This window comes from Neovison vison, chromosome 14 (genome assembly GCF_020171115.1).
Source record: "Neovison vison isolate M4711 chromosome 14, ASM_NN_V1, whole genome shotgun sequence".
NCBI lineage: Eukaryota > Metazoa > Chordata > Mammalia > Carnivora > Mustelidae > Neogale > Neogale vison.
The window spans coordinates 35,764,951-35,785,632 of record NC_058104.1 but is presented as its reverse complement, the minus strand read 5'-3'; the positions used below and the strand labels follow the sequence as shown (position 1 = coordinate 35,785,632).

General features: G+C 51.0%; 1 protein-coding gene and 1 long non-coding RNA gene across 26 annotated transcripts in view; one reads left to right on the top strand and one right to left on the bottom strand.

Moving 5' to 3' along the window:
• The window catches only part of LOC122895785 (thyroid receptor-interacting protein 11-like), a 294,071-nt gene that overhangs the window by 70,402 nt on the left and 202,987 nt on the right, over positions 1 to 20,682 (bottom strand). For 18 of the 21 annotated variants that reach the window (XM_044233482.1, XM_044233486.1, XM_044233487.1 and 15 more), the window contains one exon: positions 20,223 to 20,303. In XM_044233482.1, the coding sequence (XP_044089417.1) occupies positions 20,223 to 20,303 (81 nt within the window). Of the gene's footprint in view, positions 1 to 2,462; positions 3,776 to 20,222; positions 20,307 to 20,682 lie in introns of those variants that run through there. The other 3 variants (XM_044233490.1, XM_044233491.1, XM_044233488.1) reach the window with 3 other exon arrangements.
• On the top strand, positions 739 to 15,095 carry LOC122895798. 5 transcript variants are annotated; one of them, XR_006382302.1, is made up of 8 exons: positions 6,301 to 6,739; positions 7,502 to 7,615; positions 8,535 to 8,691; positions 9,935 to 10,271; positions 11,938 to 12,068; positions 12,289 to 12,449; positions 12,620 to 12,773; positions 14,011 to 15,095. It is a non-coding gene; the product is annotated as an uncharacterized LOC122895798 (long non-coding RNA). The 5 variants fall into 5 exon arrangements; XR_006382299.1 differs by having other exon boundaries at positions 12,289 to 12,486; XR_006382300.1 differs by lacking the exons at positions 6,301 to 6,739; positions 11,938 to 12,068; positions 12,289 to 12,449; positions 12,620 to 12,773; positions 14,011 to 15,095 and adding exons at positions 739 to 1,186; positions 10,807 to 10,988.

Sequence of the window (20,682 nt, the reverse complement as noted above, 5' to 3'; positions counted from 1 at the left end):
ACAAAAATAGACTCCAAGTGGATGAAAGACCTACACAGGAGACAGGAATCCATCAAAACTGTAGAGAACACAGGCAGCAAGTTCCGTGACCTCAGCTGCAGCAACGTCTTGTCAGACACGTCTCCAAAGCCAAGGGAACGAAAGGCAAAAAAATGAACTACCGGGACTTCACCAAGATAAAAAGATTTTGCACAGCATAGGGAATAGTCGACAAAACCAAAACACAACTGGCAGAATGGAAGAAGGTTATTTGCAAAAGACGTGTCAGATAAAGGGACAGTATCCAAAATCTATAGAGAACTTACCAAACTCAACACCCAAAGAAGAATCTGATCAAGAAATAGGCAGAAGACATGGACAGACGTTTCTGCAAAGAAGACATTCCAATGGCCAACAAGCACATGGAAAAATGCTCCCTATGGCTGGGCATCAGGGAAATACAAAGCAAAACCACAAAGAGATACCATTGCACAATGGTCAGAAAGGATAATATGTATGCATATACCAGTACACAGGACACCAGCATCAATATATACAATATATATATATATTACATGTAAATTACCTATGCAGGGGAAGGCAGGGGAAGGCTCAGGAGCAGCCCACCAGGGGCCAGGACCAAGGGCGGCAGGGACTCGCGCAGCGCGGGATTGGGGGGGGGGGGTCTCCGGTGGCCGACCCACCAAACGGCTGCTCTGGGACTCCGGCACCGCCCAGGACCTGGGCTCCAGTGTGTGCCGTGGCCCAGTCCCGGGCCAGGGGCCCCTGTGCCTGCTGTGTGGTGGCGGCAGGGGACGGGAGCACGCCACCAAGAGAGCAGCCAGCCCTCCTGTTCCGAGCCCAGACCCCACGCGGCGCAAGGCGGAATCGCAGCGGCGGGAATGGGCGCGGTCCCCTGCCAGGCTCTGGTTGGCCAGCTGCTGCTTCACCATGGCGACGGCAGGGGGCAGCGGGGCTCCAGCGGCGGGGCAGCTGCAGGAGCCATTCCTAAACCGGTGCACTAGCGCCAGGCCCGGCTGACTCAGGCCTCTGCCGCCCCACACCCGGGCCACTCTGTGCAGAGCGGAGGACCCGCAGACCGGCCACCTCCACCGTCCTGCGCAACCCCCTGCCTGCTCTAGGTGCACAGCCACGGGAGGCGAGAGAGGCACGGCGCAGGCGGCGGCCCCTGAACCGCCAAACCAAGGTGCGGGCCGAGCTGTTCCTGCAGGGCTGACGGGGCAAGGAGGGGCAGGGCACTCTGGGAGTCTCTGGAGGCTGGAAATACCCAAAGCCTCCCTGGAGGTCAGTTGTCTGCGCCGGCGTAGACATCCCTGAAATGCACCAAGGATCCTCTCTCCTAGCTGGATGGATGCGTCTGACTGTACTTTTCCCCTCAATGGAAAAGATGCTATTGCGTGGAAAGCTCATGCCGCCGCCGGACTTTGTGTACTGCGACCCTACTTAGGGGGAAGTCCAGGGCCCGGTGCATTTTCTGGCCGCAGGCCCCTGGGTGCAGCCGGGCAGGAGCATGCACTAGGGGCCGCCCCAGGACAGCCAGCAAAGCAGGGGAAGGAGGGCAAGGGCCCAAGCCTGGTGTGGGAAGTTGCAGGGATCAGTGGCTGGGACCCAGACCAGGGGCCCCAGGGTCTTGGCTGCTTGGAACTACCTGAGCGGCGGTGGCGCGCGCGCGCGCGCGGGAGCGCGGGAGCGCGCACGAGGTGGGGAGCGCGGGAGTGCGAGCGAGGTGGGGGGCAGCGCGGGAGCGCGCGCGAGGTGGGGACGCGGGAGCGCGCGCAAGGTGCTGCTTAGAAACGGGGGCGGTTGGCTTTTGATTCTTAGCCTCGCGCAGGCAGGGGTTCTGTGACACTTGGCGGGGTAGTCCGGCTGGACTGGACGCTTTCTCACCGCGGACCAGGGCAGTTGTATGACCGCCAGATGTTCTCCTGGGCTGGTGGTCTGGGCTGTGGCCTAGGCCATACCCTAGGGGCCGTGGACAGCAGCCACACCTCTTTGACCAGGGACATCTCTGATATTCACAGACATGTGCTGGGGAAAGGGACTTTCCCTGGGGACACCATGGATCTGGCTGATGTCATCTCATCCCAGACACAGATCAACAGACGCCTCCCTGAGACAGACACACTGGAGGCTGAAGTGACTCACTGGAAGATGTTGTGCCCGTGTTCCACCCAGGGACCAAATACCGTCGACCCAGAAACAGTGTGGACACTGAAGAGCCACATCAGGGACCTACAGCAGAAGCAGATACGGGACATGGACAAACATCAGCTGGAAGTGGCCGTGTTGCAAAACACCCACCGGCAGAAGCTAGCAGACCTCACTGACCGGCACCGCAAACAACTAATGGACTATCGACGACAGGTGGAAGACCTGCAAAACCAAGGTGCTGCCGGGAACGTGAACCGTGACCTTCTTGAGGAGAGGGAAAGGGATCTCAGAAGGCTGAAGCAGCAACTTACACAAATGCAGCGGCTGAACGACAGTCTGAACAACCTTGCTTCGGATCTCCGAGCAGAAAAGGAGAAGTTGGTTCGTGAGCTCCGACAGGCAACACATCAGCTGGAGGAATCCGTTCTGCGCAACAACGAGGATTCCCTAAAGAACAACGTTGCCGTGAGGGCTTTAAAGGTAGAGAAAGGACGGTTAGTGGCAAAACTGTGTCGGGCCGAAAAGAAGCTTTGCCAACAGAAGACCGAACAAAGCCTCAGAGAACGGGCACCGGCAGATAATGGCCATTTCACTAAGCTCGGTCAGGAGAAAGACCTGGAGATACTCCACCTCCGGGAGAGGATCGAGCAGATGGACGCAGAGCATCAGGAAACGAAGGAACTGCTGTCCTTTGCTTTGGAGGAGCACAAGCAATTGGCAGAGTGCCTTAGGGAGCAAGAGGAGTACATCAAAGAACTCCGAGAAAGGCCAGAGCTTCAGGAGGAACTCGGCCAGTCGACCGAAACCTTCAGAAGCCGTGACATCCTACCCCCATCCGGGGAGGACAAAGACACGCGTCTCCCATCCACGACAGACCAACACCCTCGTGTGGACGAAGACCTGGAGCGCCTCACCCGACAGAGTCGCGCTGTCCCTCTGGTTGACCCGAAAATCCTCGAGGAGATTGAAGAACTCGAGTGTGAGGTCCTTCAGCTCAGCAGGTTAAAAGATGATCTCGAGGAGGAAATCCAAGAACAACAGAAGATCATTCACAACCAGCAGCAGGGGAAGAGAGCACTGCTTCAGGCCTTACAGGAGCAGAAGGAGAAGGTGGACCGCCTTCAACACCGGCAGGAGGCGACGAACGCTGAACGCGCTCAGCTCCTCGCGGCCAAAGACGAGCTGATTCGGAATCTGCAAGTCACGCTAGAAGAGCTGAAAGCCCAGTTGCCCGACGAAAGCCCGCACATTCCGAGGCAACCCTGGGAGGATGAGGAAGTGCGAGCAAGCCAGCCTCTCCCCAGAGAGAACGGAGGGGACGAGCGTGATCCATCTCAAGCTGAAATTCAAAGGCTAGTCCAAGGAATCAAAGAACAGGAACTGGCGAGGCAGCTTCTCACTGAAGAGAACATCCGACTGACCGCGCAAGTGGATCGGCTCTCCAAAGAGGAGATCGGGAAACTCACTCGGATCATCCAGCAAAAGGATGTGGAGATTCAGGGTCTCTCCAGCAGAATCTCTGAGGCTTCTCACAGCCAGAACAGGCACGTGCAACAACTTCAGCAGCAGTTGCAAGAGTGTGCTTTGAAAAGCGAACAGATCTTGGCCATCCTGAACGAGAAGATGAGGGAGAAGAGCAATCTGGAAAGGGACTATCACGAAATGACCGATCGACTTGCTGCCAAGGAAGCAGACCTCCAGAGGGTGCAAGAGGAAAATCAAAAACTGTCCACGAGAGTGGAAAGCAGCGGCCAGGAGGGGTGTAGCGAAAGGATTCGGGATCTGGCCCACGCGGTTCGAGAAAAAGACCTGGAAGTGGAGGCGTTAAGTCAGATATGCCAGACTTTATGGAGGATCCTGCAAACACCCAGCCCTGGTCATGAGGTTCGAGGAGGTCGAATCGATCAGTTCCAGCAGCTTCTCCAGGAACGGGACACGTTATCACAGCGAGTGAAGGTCATGGAGGAGTGGAAAGAGCAGGTGCGGACCACGGTCCAAACTCTGAAGCGCGAGTCACCCCAGCTTCAGAGAGATCTGCGACAACTGCAGGCGTGGGCTCGCACCAACAGCGAGAACGTTCTGAAACTGCAGACAGCCTCTCTTGACCAGATCCAAACTTCCCAAGGACGGGACGTAAACTTACAAGAGCTAGAGAAGGAACTGGCCCAACTTCAGCTCCGCATCGGGGAGCTCTGCAATGCCGAGGACCTCCTTTTAGGGAACCTCGATGTGATTTTCCTCCAGACCTCCAGCGACTCCCTGAAGGCCGGGAAATCTGACCCAGTGAGGGAGTCCTCTCAGGTGATCAGAGAGGAGGTCGAAGAGCTCAGAAAATCAGGGCAAGGAAAAGAGACCATGATTCGAACCCTCCGGGAAGATCAGCAGAGATGGATTGCTTCAGGGGCTGCCACGGGGGAAGGAGAAGGCAAACCACGGGAACACGGCGATTCCGATTCCCACACGGAACAGCTGCAGGAGAAACCGGCCGTTCTACAAAACTCCCTTCGGGCTCAGGAGCTCCGAATCCAAGCGGAAAGTGAGGAGCTGCTTTCTTCACAGGAGCAGCTCAGTGGCCAGCTGAGTGAGAACGAGCTGCTGAGGCAGGCAGTCACCAATCTGAAGGAGAGGATAGCAGATCTCGAAGTGGACGTGTGTCGGCTGAAAGAGGAAAACGCAAAGATCGTGGAACGATCTAGAGAAAAGGACATGGAAAACCAGGCGTTGCAAGAGACAAATCGGCTGCTTTCAGTGACGCAGAGAGAGGCGGCATCCCAGCATGCTGCGATGAGAGAGAAGGCACTGGCCCTGGAGCAACTGTTGCAAGAGAGAGAAGAGGGCGAGACCGGGGAATTGAACCGGCTCGTCGACGCCGTTCGGTCAATGCAGGACAAGGCAGCTGTGTGTCAACGGGAGAGAGAGGACGCCGTGTCGGCACTGACACAGAAAGAAACGGAAACCTGCGCCCTCCAGAAGGAGGTTCACCGGTTACGAGAGAGAGAACGGCGCCTCACCCAGGAGCTGGAGAGAGGGCGGCACCTCGCTGCAGAAGCCCAAGATTCTCGTCGCCGGCAAGCTTTGGCCTCCGAGGACCAAGTGGCTCAGCTAAGAGAGGAAGTGACGGTCTTGCAGGGAAAACTCGCTTTGTCTTCCGCTGCCATGGAAAAGGCCGGCCACGGAGCCCGTCTGCAGGCAGAGTCGCTGCGGGCGCAGTTGCACGTGGTCACCCAGCAGAAGGAGGAAGCTGTGCTCCGGCTCGCCGCCTCCCAGGAAGAGGGAAGGCGCTGCCATCAAACACTAGCGAGCCTGAAGCTGGAACTGGCCGAACGGATGGAAGAGGCAGACGCCCTAGAAGGAAAACTGAAGTCCTTACGGGGACGTTTGCATCAAACAAATGCCGACTTGGAGGTGAAGGAGGACCAACTCCAAGAGCTCAAGAAACAGAATGAGGTCCAGCAGGAAATGCTGGAGGACACACAGAAGAAACTGATGACCTTTGTCAGTCAGTCCGAAGGAACGGTGGACAAAACCCTCCTAAGGAGACTCTTCGTGGGATCGTTCCAGGCAGCTGATGCGGAACGGCAGGAAGCCTTGAGGTTGATGGCAAGCACGCTGGGGATCCGAGAAGACCAGCTGCGGCAGCTGCGCAGCCGAGAGCCCGCGGGTGTGCCCAGCGGGGTGACTGGGGGGCCTGGACCCAGAAGCGCCCCCAGCACCCCCGCGAAACCAAATCACCGAGCTGTGGCCAATCGTTCCTTTTCAGAACTTTTTGTCCAGTTTCTAGAAGTGGAATCTCATTCGGCTTTTCCAGCGCCCAAACCCTCTGCTCGTGACGTGAAGCCCCCAGACTCGGGAGGAAGGGGAAAACTGCCTAAGAAACAAGGCCCATCACGACTGAACGCTCCCCTGGCATCCACACCCGGAAAAAAGGAGGTCAAGCCCCGCACCACAGCTGTGTCTCTTATTGACCCACCCGGACCGGAAATGGATGGATCGGATACAACAGATCTATTTCTGCCAAAAATACAAACTCAAATTTCAGGGATTTAATACCACAAGGTGTATTTACCATACACATCATAGTCTATTGTGTCTATTCATAGGTGGTGAGCAGCTTTCTGCATTTGGCAATTCGGGGGTCTAAGATCCCAAGTCACTCTGTGTGTCTACCTTATCTCCTAATGTTCTTTTTCAAAATGTCAAATGTTCACGGTTTTGCTTTCAGCTTAAGAAACCTATTCTTTTATGACTTAACAAAAACGGGGATCCTGACCTGTGACCGGATCCTAGGACCCCGGGATCATGACATGAGCCAAAGACAGACGCTTAACAGACTGAGCCACCCAGATGCCACAGCAGGGGTGACGTTCCTAGGACAGTCGACACTGATGGCCTTGGAAGCTGTGGTCTGTAATGCTGGAAGGTGTACACAAGGGCCAAACCTCTATGTATACCCTATGCAGAGAACACATCAACTTGTTTCAGTGTTCCAAATGGATCAGACAGACGAGCGCACAATCCTCGGATGGGAAACGAGGTGAATAGCACAAAAGTACACGATGAAGATATGGTTAAAAAAAAAAAAAAAAAAGTAAGTTCGCTTTTCCCAGCTAAGTCTCATTTCTCTTGGTTTATGTTTTATTTTCTAATTTTTAAAAATCATTTCCTTTTCTGTTGTCTGCAAAGGCACGCTATGGCTAACCTGATTTCTCTCGGGCCTTATGTATGTTGGCCTGCTTAGGAGCATGCTATTTATTCTCTGACTTGCTCCCCCCTCCAACCCCGCCGAATCACTCTGCCTTGGAGACCATTTGAAATGGGAATGAATGCCATCTTATTCTTAAATTGAAAACCCAGCAGCTGATGGTTCTACCCTAAGCTATAGAAGTAGCTCCTCTTGATCATCCTTTAAGCGGTTTTTAACTGGAATGTCCATGGTCAACTCCCTTGTTCATTTCTTCAGGAGCCCCTTCAAATCTTCATTGGCTGGGTCATTGCACAGGCTGTCAGGGAACCGGAGTTTACTTGGGAAGAAACTGTGCCTGGTCCCTGTGCTAAGGAGGGCTTGTTGGCCAGGGGATCTGATCTGTGGGAGCAGAGCGGGAAGGGAACTTGGAGTGAGGCCATCTGAGGCCCTCCAAAGTTACCGGATGCCAAGACAACACTTCCTATGGAATCTTCATCTCAGGCTTTCCATCAGAACGGACTCTGATATGCGGACATCCATTTCCTGCTGAGACGCTTAAGGCGTACGACAGGGGCTTCTCTAGGATGTGAAGCTGTCATGTGACCAGGAGGGAGACGGGGGTCATCAAATCCAAAATGTAATTAACTTCCATTGATGTTCACGCAGTTGATCCCAAGGGAATCGCTGGCTGGTCAAGGGCTAGAAGGAAGAGCTGACGTCCTCCAGCACCATGGAATCTGGCAATGCACTGTGGACAGAAGCCCCCACCTCCACCTGCAGGTAGGATATGCAGACTTTGGCTTCAGCCTGTAGCAGGAAGGCCTTGGGAACGGTATTAAGCTGGTGGCGGTGGGGAAGGGGGGGGTTTCCCATGACCCAGAGAAGAACAGACAGCTGGAGAGGAAGGCTCAGAGTCTGTGAGAGATTCTGTTTCCAGGAGAGCCCAGTGCATGGCCAGCAACTGCTGCTCTCATGGTCTCTAACCAGGGCCGAGGAGGGCCGTTTCTTGCATTGGGAGCCCACGGACGACTGACAGATAGCGTGGGTGGTCCAGGGACTCCGGGAAGCAGGAGAGGAGGCTGCTACAGCCTTTTGACCGGGGCACGAACAGGTGGTTTTTTCCTCAAGCTTTTGTTTTTGTAGTTGAGAGAGCGCTCTGGCTGGAAAAGGGGGTGAAAGGGAGAGGGAGAAGCAGGCTCCCCGCCGAGCAGGGAACCCCCCTGCCAGGCTCCATCTCAGGATCCCGAGATCAGGACCTGAGACAAAGGCAGACGCTTCACCAACTGAGCCACCCAGTCACCCTCAACAGGTCAATTTTGCTGGCCCAGATCCTAGAGCCTTCTGTTGAGGGGAGACCCTCCCCCCTCAGCGTGGGCTCGTTAACGAGGAACAGCTGAAATGGGTTTCTGTAAAATTTATAAACAAGGTACATGTTGCCTCCAGTACCCAAAGAGTACTGAAAGATGTTGGACTTGCATGTCCTTTTTTCTTCTTAAGGATTTTATTTAGTGACTTGATAGAACACGAGAGAGAGAGAAAGACACAGAGAGAGAGTACAAAGGGCTGGTAGGGGCAGAGGGAGCGGGAGAAGCAGACTTCCTGCTGACCAGGGAGCCTGATGCAAGGCTTGTTGCCAGGACCCTGAGATCAGGATCTGGGCCCAAGGCAGACCCTGGACTGACAGAGACACACTTTGTAGGTCCTTAACAAGCGCGTCAAACAAATATCCTCACAGTAGGATCTCCTGAATGTGATGTCCCATCTGTATTCCTGAAGACAGATGAAGGCGATAAGATCCTGCCCACAAAGTTTGCCTGTGAGAGCAGAGCGGTTTGGGTGCCCCGCGCATTAACAAGGTAAACCCTGTCTCCTTCAAGGTCAAGGCACATGCCACTGAGAGGCACCGAACAGACCATACTGGCCAAATGTATTACAGCAAACTATTCACCATCTTTCAATTTGTGGGGCTCCCTCATGGCTTTTTAAATGACTTAATTCCAAAGAGAAAGCAAGAGAAAAAGCTAGCAAAGGAGCGGGGGCACGGGGTGGTGGCAGGCACAGAGAGGCAGAGGCAGAGGCAATCCCAAGCGGACTCCACCCTGAGCACATAGCCCGACCTGCGACCCTATCCCATGACCCTGAGATCCTGACCTGAGCCAAAAGCTCAACCCACTGAGCCCCCCAGGTGTCTCCGGTGTTTTCAGGGTACAGGGCTTTATTTTATCAGGTATGGGAAGACAAGCAGATCTACAAGGAACTCTCACAACGCAAAAGCGTTCATCGACTCCCTGATCCCGAGAAAGGAGGTCCCGAGAGCCATGGAGGGCCACCCAGGGAAGCACCAGGGGCGGTCAGGAGAAAGAGGGACTGAAGGGACAGGCAACACGGGCAAGACCCTTTACTGTGGTTTCCGTGGCAAGGGGCAGGTGAATCCGGGTCAGCACATTTAAGACTGCCCAGTCGGTGTCACGTCCGTGGGTTCCGGGACACGGTGGTGTCTGTCTGGAGTAGTCTGTCCCTGCCCCTGGGGTGATCAGGGCAGGGGAGAGTGGCCCAGAGTAAGAGTTTCTTACAAGAGGTGGCTGGGGGTAAAGGCTCCAAATTGGTTGCTTTACATGTGAAAGCTCTGCCTGTAGGCAAGCTGCTGACCATCTCTAGGAATTCGGTAAGTCTGCCAGGCAAAGTCCCTCCACCAAAGTCAGCAAGGCCCGAGATGTCAAAGCAGGAAATACAGAAGGTAGAATCTATGGTTATTGTACTCGCTACAAACAGAACGTGAATGAAGTCCCTGAAGGTTAGCCAACCGGTGCATCTTAGCAACATCACACTTCATTCAGAACCTATGTCGTAGAGGCACAGAAGGCCATCGGCCTCCTTTGAATTTTGCCAATTAAATTATTTTAGTGAATTTACGATTTCCTTTTTATTTTTTATGTGTGAGAGATTTGATGGATTCATTTAAGAGGGCGAGAGAGCGAGAGAGCGAGCAAGCAAGTGGGACAGAGCAGGGCCCAGCGGGAGGAGCAGCAGGGAGAGTCAGAGGGAGAAGCAGACTGACTCCTTGCCCAGCAGGGAGCTTGACATGGGGCTCTATTCCAGGATCCCGGGATCAAGACCTGAACTGAAGTCAGATGATTAACCACGTGAGCCACCCCGGTGCCCTTGTCAATGCTGGATTTACAACTGGCTCAAATTCTGAACCCATGTTGAATTAGTCGTGCCCCCCCCCCACCCCGTATTCAGTTTTCTCTCCTCCACTCCTCCTTTGCTTGGGTTTGTGTCTTCCTGGATATACTTGTGGGCTGGGGGAGTGTCTTTTGCCCTGCTCCTCGTTCTCGGTTTTTTCTTCCAGAGAGTCTCAAATCCGCATCATCAGCCCTGGGGCTTCTGTCGCGGCGATGGTCGTATGGTTTCCAGTCTCCTGGCGTAAGTCCAGGTGGGAACTGATCCCCTCACTGTGCCATTCCCACATTTCCCTGCGTCGGGGCCTCCCTCCTTTGCACCCACAACACAGAGGGTCACCCCCAGGGCTGTGCTTGGGGTGTGCTTTCCCCCAGAGGATCTGGACGTCAGCATCAAGCACTGGCCCAACCCCCAGTCCCTGGAACTGAAGCACACCAGTCAGCATGTCCTGCGGTTGCCAACCTCAGGGGGGAGCCCTGGAGACCAAGACAGGCCACATATAGGTCACATGGCGGAAGACCCAGATACAGTCCATTCTCATCCATTCTCACCTTGCTGGCAAGGAGGGGACATTCGTTTGGAAATGGATGGCGACCTCCACGTGAGGTAACAGAACACGGGCCAACACGCAAGCTGGCCAGCGATGGCCAGTTCCCTCCCAGATCGTGCCTGTCACCTCCGAAGCCAGTTAGTTAGCGAAGGAGCAGGTCAAGCTGACCCCCGCGTCCTCATTTAACATAGGGACACCGTGTGTGTGATGCCGCCTGTTTGAATCACCATCTCCTCAGGTCCCCGATGAGAGAGAGAGACTCCTGCTCCAGACTTGTGGGACGCCCTGACACCCGACACGTGTGATTGACAACAGTTTCCTAGTCACAGACCCTCGCGCTTCAGGGGAGGAGGATACCACACACCGTGCAGGACTGCACAGACATCGCGCGTGAGAACAGAGAGAACCAGCAGGGCCTCGGAAGGCAAGACTTGCTTCTAGAAACCAGAGGGTGTGGCAAGTCCTGGTGCCCACGGGAGGGTGTGAGTGGCTGGCCTGGGGAATTCAGTGGGCTTCTAGGGAACTGAATGCTGCTCCCCAAAACCCAATAGGCACTAGGGCTAGTCCCTAGGAGGAGAAGGGTGTTTGGTGAAGAGACCTCCCCCGTGAGGGAAGAGGGAGAGGAGAACGTGCATGACGCCATTCGGGTCCCTCCTTGATCTTCCGGGTGTCACACGACAGCCCTTGACACGGAATCTTAATTGCAGGCCTGATGCCCCAAGAGGGTACGACAAATTCTTCTAGAACTAATAAGGCAACTTCACAGAGAAACAGTATACGGGATAAACACATAAAGGTACGCGGAATTCCTCTATGCCAGCAACGAATATGGAGGCTCCACAATCAAACACACCTTCACAAAGAAACTACTTCGTACAAAGAAACTACTTCGGGATAAATCTAACAGTGCCTGTCCAGGCATCCCACGCCGAAAGCTCTTTAGCACTGATAAAGGAAGTCCAAGATATAAATCAATGGAGAGATACACCATGTTCGGGCCTGGAAGACTAAGCATCGCCACGATGTCGATTCTCCCCAGACTGAGAGAGAGATTTAACGCCATTTCTATCAAAATCCTGTCAGCTTCGTTTGTTTTCGTAGAGACAGACCAAAATATTCTAAAATGTATGTGGAAGGACAAAGGAATTAGAGTAGTTTCGAAACTGGTTTTGAAAAGAATAGTAATTTGGGAACACAAGTGTTTAGAGTTTCCGAACTTAGTAGTAGTTGTAATAAGGAAGCCCGTGTTGGTATTTGCAGAAGGACAGTCCCACACAACAGAACAGAACAGAACAAAGAATCCAGAAAGAGTCCCCACAAATATGCCCACCTGAGTTTTGAAAAGGGTGCTAACGCAATTCCATTCCAGACAGCTCGGTTTTGTACCGACTACGGCCACCTAAAGCTTGCGATGAACTCAGACAGGCCACCCTCAGAAAACAGCAGCAGCAGCAGCAGCAGCAGAGGAGGAGGATGGTGGTGTGACCGAGGTCCTACCAGGTGGGAATGGGAGAGAGACTGTGTGCCCAGGGTTGTGTGGGCGGGGCCCCAAGACCCATCCAGCGATGCCTTCCGAAGGCCAAGGCCGAGGGAGCAGGGCAATTGTCCATTCAGCGTGTGGGCCCAGCACCCATGAGCGGGAAGGTGGTTAGGACAGCTGACGGGCGGGGCACTGAGACACTTCAGCTGAGTCTGAGCAAAAGCACCTCCCGTCTTCCAGGCTTCTGTGAGGCTTGCTTCTTGTCTGGCGTCTCAAGACCCCACAGCCTTGTCCCGGTGGGCGCAGCACCTCACAACCTCCAGACCCATGGCCACTGGTCGGAGGACACCCCTTTGCAGCTCCTGAACGTCGTCCTCAAGGTCGGCGCGGAGGACGAAGAAGTGAGCAGCCCTTGGGAAGATGCTTCTCTGCACGGAGGTACCTGTACGGCATGACGTCAGGGCCCCGTGTCTCCGGGGGGCTGGGGTCTCGCTGGGAGGCGGGCCTGTGTCCCAGAGTACACCGGTTTGCCAAAAGGTAGCCGTCAGCTTGTGTGCCCCTCCTTTCGCAGCTCAGAAGAGCCCAGAACGGGGCTTCACTGACAGAGCTGCTAACTCTGTGGGGGGCCTGGAGACAGCGAGAGTGGAAATGCGGCCGAACCAGGCAGATGAGGTTTCAGCCTTGTTGGGGCTCAAGTCCTGCTAGAAGAGACCGACTTGAAGCCAGTAAGTGGAATGTTGATGAGGAAGGAGTTCCGTTCTCCTTCTTGAGTAGCTTCCGTTCCACTATGGGTTGTCAGGATCCCCGCTGTGCACCTGAGATCAGGCCAGTCAGGGGGGGGGGTGTGTGTGTGTGTGTGTGTGTGTGTGTGTCAGTGTGAGTGTGTGTGTGTAGGGGGAATGGCCTTCCTTTTGGGTGGGTCGTGGCTATCAGTGATTAGAACACATGATGAACAGGACTGACGGGATGCGTGAGGGACTCACCACCTGGCTGGCAAAGACAGGAAGGAAATAACGACCCGTGAGATTCGTCATTACTGTTCTGCATGGAGTGCTGAGAAGTACAGGGTGCATTAGAGTTTGTAATTTCCCGAGGAATGTTTAAGCTGAGACCAGGAGGCTAAGAAATCAAGGCGGATGTGGGAAGGTGTTCAGTTAGGGCCGGGAAGGATGTGTACTGTTGAAGGAACTGAGAGAATGTCCTTGAAGCTGGGGCCACGTGGGGACCGTGGGGTGGGGAAAACCAACGTCTGGGGTGACGACTTGTCGCTTTTGTAGGGTCTTGGAAACGAATCATAGTGATTTCAAACATGGGGTCCAGACCCCGAGCAGATCCTACCTCTGCCTCTTATGAGCCGTGCTGCTAAAGCATTGTACGTCTCCGTTCCCTGATGGGACAAATGGGGATGACGAGAATCCCACTTCATAGATGACTGTAAAGAGCAAGTGACATTGAACATGAACAAAACACTTAGCGCCATGTCGGACATGCAGGAGGTGTCAGTGGTGGTTAGTTCAAGAAGTGAAGAAATACACAGCTAAGTTTTGAAGACGTGGTGGCAGTCCGTGGTGACGTTTGTGAACATCAGTGGACTCCACGCAACTTCATTTCTTCTCCAGATTTCAGATGCTGTTGACCACATGTGTCACACTGTTGAATTAGAAAGAAATTTTTCTCAAATGGACAGTTATTTGTCCAGAGAGTCTGCAGCGCCACTGAAATGACGAGAGGGAAAGAAAATGCTTTTCAGTACCGTGTCCCACTGAGGTGTGCCTACAATGTCCTGATAAATTGAGTTACTTAGTATTTGTGGGTAACCGTTTGTGGGAACTTGCTTCAAGTCAATGGACTCTAGAGTAACTGAGACACAGAATACGGACAGAGAAGTAGTATGGCTAGAGCTTGGCTTTTCTGGACTCTCTCTGGGACAGGTGTTTTGTTCTGTTTTGTTTTTGTTTTCAGGTAGGAAACATCTTTATCATTGGCCTTGATTCATTCATCACATAGTGTCCAACGTGGATTCCGTATGCTGACAACCTGCCTGGCGCATTACTCCGCTGGCCGCTCCGGTCCAGACGTCAGGCCGTCCCCCGAGGGAAGCCGACCCCACCGGCCCCGAAAGTTCATGCTTGGGGTGCTGAGCGCCAGGCTGTCCCAGGAATGGGCCCCTTGGTCCCTGGCCCTCTATTCCGGCCAGCAGTTCTGGGGAGGCCAAGGCTGGAGCCCGACACTCTCCGTGGTTTCGTGATCGTTTAAGAAAACAGAAGGGACAAACGTTTCACCGTCTTTAAAAACACAGGAGTCTGAGGAGAGAAGCCAAGGTCCGCCGCTTGGCAGCTCCGCGGGAGGACGAAGCATCCGTGTCCCTTGCTGACCCACGCTGCGCCGCCTCCTCATGCCCACGCGGAAGCACGTTTTCAGGCGGCAGTATTGGCACAGGTGGTGCTGGTCGATCTGGCAGCGGCGGTCGGAGCGGCCGGTGTAGCTGTGGTTGCTGTGGATGCCTCCGCTGGAAGCAGCTCTCGCAGCCCTGGCAGGGGAAGACGCTGTAGTGCTTGCCGCTCGACATGTCCCCACACACCACGCAGTCCACCTGCAGCTCCGGCTTCGCCAGGCTCGGAGTCGCTGGCGGCGCCCGCGGGGGAGGCCCAGGAAGCTGCTGGAGGCCTGCAAGGCCCCGCGGCCAGCACTTCCCGAGCTGCCGCCCCCTCTGTGGCCGCACCTTCCCTGCCTGGGCCTCAGGCGGGGCCCCAGCCTCGCTGGCCTTTGCCGGGCCTTTGCCGCCGCCGCCCACCCTGGGAGCCGGCCTCGAGCTGCAGCCGGTTTTCTCTGGGAATAGTTTTTCTCCGTTCTCTGCTCTCCTCGGTCTCAGTTTCCAACGCCTTCCTGCGTCTGCAGCCCAAACGTTGTAGGGGAAGTTTGGGTTTGGAATGGCAGGCTAAATAGCTGTACCCAACCCAGTGCAAACCAGCAAAGCATGAAGGACTTTGGGGTTTTTTTGTCTTTTTTTTTTTTTCTTTTAAAAGATTTTGTTCACTGGACAGTGAGAGATCACAAGTAGGCAGAGAGGCAGGCAGAGAGAGGGGGAAGCAGGCTCCTTGCTGAGCAGAGAGTCCGATGCAGAGCTGGATGCCAGGACCCTGAGATAGTGACCTGAGCCGAAAGCAGAGGCCTTAACCCACTCAGCCACCGAGGCGCCCCCTGTGGCCACTTTTTAAAGAAAAGACAGATGCTTCTGTCCAACTCTAGACTCAGGGAGTCAGAGCCCTCTGGGATAGGCCCCAGGGTACAAGGACCAAGCATGTTTACCATCTAGATGCATTTCGCGACAGCTTTTTTGGCACTGGGCTTTCCATTATCTGAAAAAACATTCAGCGAGATTGGGAGAACCCAATAAACTAACGTTCGATGTAACATTTAGCAGGGCTCTGCCCTTCAGGGTCTGGGATATCGCGAGCTACATGTTTGGTGTAACGTGTTACACACCCTTAGGTCTTGTCAGAAAGGGATGGATCGGGGCGCCTGGGTGGCTCAGTAGGTGAAAGCCTCTGCCTTCGGCGCAGGTCATGATCCCAGGGTCCTGGGATGGAGGCCCGCATCGGGCTCTCTGCTCAGCAGGAAGCCTGCTTCCTCCTCTCTCTGCCTGTCTCTCTGCCTCCTTGTGATCTCTCTCTCTGGGAAATAAATATCTTAAACCTTTAAAAAATAAAATAAATTTTAAAATTTTTAAAGACTTATGGACTGTTTTTTCTTTTGCTTGGTTTTGTATATAAATTTTATGTATTTAACAGAGAACGAGCCAGACAGCATAAGCAGGGGGGACAGCAGGGGGGAGAGGGAGAAGCAGGCTCCCCGCTGAGCAGGGAGCCCAACAAGAGGCTGGATCCCAGGACCCTGAGATCAGGACCTGAGCTGATACCAAGAGTCGGACTCTGAGCCAAACTGAGCCACCCAGGCACCCTTACAGGACCCGCTGTCTTAGGAAAATAAATGGCAAGGCTAAAGAAAGAGCAGGGAGAAAGTGAGGACTGTCATTAGAAGAGGCTTGTGAGACCTGTTAACCAACGGCAAGGTAGGGGTCTTCTTCTCACTCAGGATTTAACAGATACAGAGAGTCGAAATAATTGTGAGATAATCAGATCAATCTGAACTGTGACTTGACACGTCATGCTATCGAGAAACTATTTTGAAATGTTTCAAGAGTGATGAGTCTACCTCTATTTTGAAATGTTTAAAGAGTGATGAGTCTACCTATGTGTGTGTCGCACAAGGGCAGTTTTGTTCCCTGGGAGATGTTTGGCAACATCTCGGACATATTCGGTGGTCAGAAGCAGGAGTGAGGAAGACACTCTCCCGCCTCTGGTGTGTGGAGACCATGGGTGCTGCTAAGCATCCTAGGAAGCTCAGCACAGGGCCCTCGGCAAAGAACGATGGGGCCCAAGATGTGGGGAGCGCCAAGATTGGGAAACCCCGTTCTGGAGACACATGTTCAAGTAGCTGTGGGTCAAATGACAGGATGAAGATATTTGCTTCAAGGGGCGCTTGGGTGGCTCAGTGGGTTGAGCCGCTGCCTTCGGCTCAGATCATGATTCCAGGGTCCTGGGATTGAGCCCTGCACTGGGCTCTCTGCTCAGCACGGAGCCTGCTTCCCCCCCTTCCCTCTCTGCCTGCCTCTCTGCCTACTTGTGATCTGTCAAATAAATAAATAAAATCTTTAATTAAGAAAAAAAAAAAAAAGAAGAGATTTATTCAACATGGGCCTAAAATTGGTAACAACGTAAATGTCCAACAACATGTGAATGAAGAAACAGACTGAGTATATCCAAACAAGGCCAATGCTATACACCAGTAAAGAAAGAATGAACTACGGATAAATGCAACAAACACGCATGACTTAAACGCACCGTCTCACCAAAAGCAGCTAAAACAGTACACACACTATGATCCTATCTCAATGAAATTCTATTTAGAAATTCTGTCCTATATATATAGTGAGAGAAAGCAGCCTGTGGTTGGCAAAGAGAAGGGTAATGGTGGGGTAAAGGAGTGGGAAGGAGCATGAGGAAACTTTCTGGAGTACTGGAAATGTTTTCAGCGGACCATGCTGGTCGTGGTTCTAAAAATGCATACGGTTGTCCAAACTAAAATTATGCATGTACACCTGAAACTAATGTAACACTGCACATCAAATATACTAAAAAATACAAACAAAAAGCCATACACTTAAAATACACACACTGTACCCTATTTCCCTAATAAAACTGACTGTAAGAAGTATCAAGAGAAGAATCCCGCTCAGAACTACGTTAGAAGGAGTAAAATACCTAGGAACAAATTTAACCAAGAAAGTGAAAGACCTGCACGCTGTGAACTACAGGACACTGATAAATGAAACTGAGCAGATGCAATTAATGCAAGGATATCCCGTGTTCATGTACGAATGAGTATTATTAAAATGTCCATACTATCCAAATCATCCTACGGCTTCAACGCTATCCCTATCAAAATCCCAACAGCATTGTTCACAGAAAAAGAACAATCTTAAAATTTGTATTAAACCGCAAAACACCCCAAATAGCAAAAAATAAAACAAAAAACAAAAAACAAAAAAACCAGGAGGCACCACCTTTCCCAATTTTAAACTGTTATCGCGAAGATACAGAAATCAAACAAAACGGCATTGGCCATCAAAACAAATACACAGATCAATGAAACAGAGAAGAGTTCAGAAATAAACATATATATATATATTAACCACATATAACAAAAAAGCCAAGAATATGCAATAAGGAAAAAAAAAGAGTAACCTCCATAAATAGTGCTGGGAAAACAGGACAGCCACATGCAAAAGAATGAAAGTGGACCACTACCTTACACCACAAACAAAAATTAACTAAAAATGGATTAAAGACTTGAATGTAAGACCAGAAACCATAAAACTCCTAGAAGAAAACATCGACAAGTAAGCTACTTGACTGAGGTCTTGCTGACAATTGTTTGATCTGGCAACAAAAGCAAAAGTAAACAACTCAGACTAAATCAAATTAAAAAACTTCTGCACAGCAAAGAAAAAAACAAAATGAGAAGGCAACCTGGTGAATAGGGGAGAGTATTTATATATCGTGTATCTGCTCAGAGATTAACGTCCAATAGCTATACAACAGATACCGTATCGATGTAAGACATACATCTATCTATATCTTATACAACTCGACAGCAAAATATAGGATTTTAAATATATGATTTAAAAATGCCCAGAGGATCTGAGGAGGCATTTTTCCAAAGGAGACATACAGATGGCCAACAGACACATTAAAAAAAAAAAATGCTCACCATCACAAGTCATCAGGGAAATGCCAATCAAAACCATAATGAGTTCTATCACCTCACACCCGTTAGAATGGCTACCATCAAAAAGACTAGAAGACCAGACTAGAAGACTAGCAGTAACAACTGCTGGCAAGGAGGGGAAGAAAAGGGAACCCTTGTGCACTGCTGGTAGCAAGTATATGATGTAACCACTATGGAAAACAGTATCCTCAAAAAGCTGAAAGTAGAACTACCATAGGATCAAGCAATTCAACTTCTGGTTATTTATCTAAAGGGAACAAACACGATCTCCCAGAGATATCGGCATTTCCATGTTCACTGCAGCACTGCTGACGATAACTGACATATCTCCATCGACAGGTGAAGGGATTTTTACAAAAATCAGAGACACGTGCACATATGTGTGCATGCACATGCACTCACACACAATTGTTCAGGCATAGAAAAGAATGAAGTTTTGCCACCTCTAACAACACAGATGGACCCTGAGGGCATTACACTAAGGGAAGTGAGACAGAAAAAGATACATACTGTATGATCTCACTTAAACATGGAATCTTCAAAACAAAAACAAAAGCAGAAACAAAAACAAACCACCCTGAAAAATACTATGAACTCACAAATACAGAGAGCGGATTGGTGGTTGCCAGAGGCAGGGTGTAGGGGTGGGTAAAACAGGTAAGGCAATCAAAAGGAACAAACTTCCCGTTATCAAATAATTAAGGTCTGGGGATGTAATATACAGCTCCCTATATGACTATAGTTAATACTATAATATTGCATACCTGAAAGTTGAGAGTCATTTTTAAAGGTTCTTATTAAAGAAGAAAAAAAAAAAAAAGATGATGTTAACTAGACTTACTATGGTGATCATTTCACAATATTGACAAATATCAAATCATGACATACATATCTGAAACTAATATTATGTTATATGTTAATTATACTTCAATTTCAAAGAGGACACTCATTTTTCAAAAAGTACCTTGATTGGGGTGACTGATGTTTTATAGGTCTACACTTATGTCAGGACTTAATAAATTATACACTGTAAATATGTACACTTTATGGGATGTCAATTCTAATTCAGTAAAACTTCAAGGAAAAATAAAAAACAAACAAAACGAAAAAGGTGCCTTGAATAATTAGTTCCCTCTTCCGTTTCTCATAAATAAATTGCTACAGACAAACACTAAAAATGTAGATAACTTTAAAAAAGAAGAAACTTGAGTGAGCTGGGAAAACCGCTTAAACTGAGCCTATGAAACCAACAACAGATGTCCTGATGTCCTTTTCAACTGTGAAACAATAAATATTAGTCAAAATAAGGATCTAGACGGGAAAGCCCACTGTACCAGGAAGTCTCTGACCTAATCTCATTGTCCGCCATCTCTTCCCCAACCAACTTCCAGCCACCAGTGATCATTTAAAACGTCTAGACCTATATAATACTTTTGAAGGATTAAAGAATTTGGCACTCATATACATAAACTATACTTTTTTCCCCAAGGATCTGAGAGAGAGAGAGAGAGAACGCACGTGTGCGTGAACAGGAGAGGAAGAGAGAATCTCCAACAGACTCTGTGCTGAGTGGGGAGCCTGAGGCGGGGCTTGATCAAAGGACCCTGGGACCATGACCCGAGCTGAAGGCAGAGGCCTTAACCCACAATGTTGAAAATAAACATTTTTAAGTTGGTTCTAGGCAGACACATGGGAATGACATTACACTTATACAGAGCTCTGATCAGACATGGCTTTCAAACACTCTCTCTCTCTTTTTTTTTAACTAAGAACATGTTAATGGAGGAAAAACACTTGGGAGAGTTGGTGAGTTTGCAACTTACATCTCCAGCTGCGGCAGCCTGCGAGACGGTGTAAATCGCCAAGGGTCCAGAATCTGAGTAACCGGCGTTAAAAGCGGAAACCTGAAATACAACGAAATTTTACTGTCTGTCATTTGACCAGGGAAAACAGGGCCCAATTTCCCAAACAGACAAAAGCCTGGGACCTTCCCGGTACAAGCCAAAGAGATGAATTACGATTTCACGTAACCAGTTCTGGCAAGGGCCGCAGTGTTTTGGATGCGGGTTACTTCTTTCAAAACCATAATGGTTTTAACATTTTTCACTTAAATCTTTCTAAACCAGACTGCTCGCTTTACTTTTCTGCTGGTATTTTCTAACGTTCTTTGATGATTCAAGGTTAACGTAAACATTTATTTACGAACAGTATTATCACAGCGGCAGGAGGGCTGAGTGGTACACACTGTGGGCTTCAGTATCAGACAAGCCCGCTGTGTTCCCC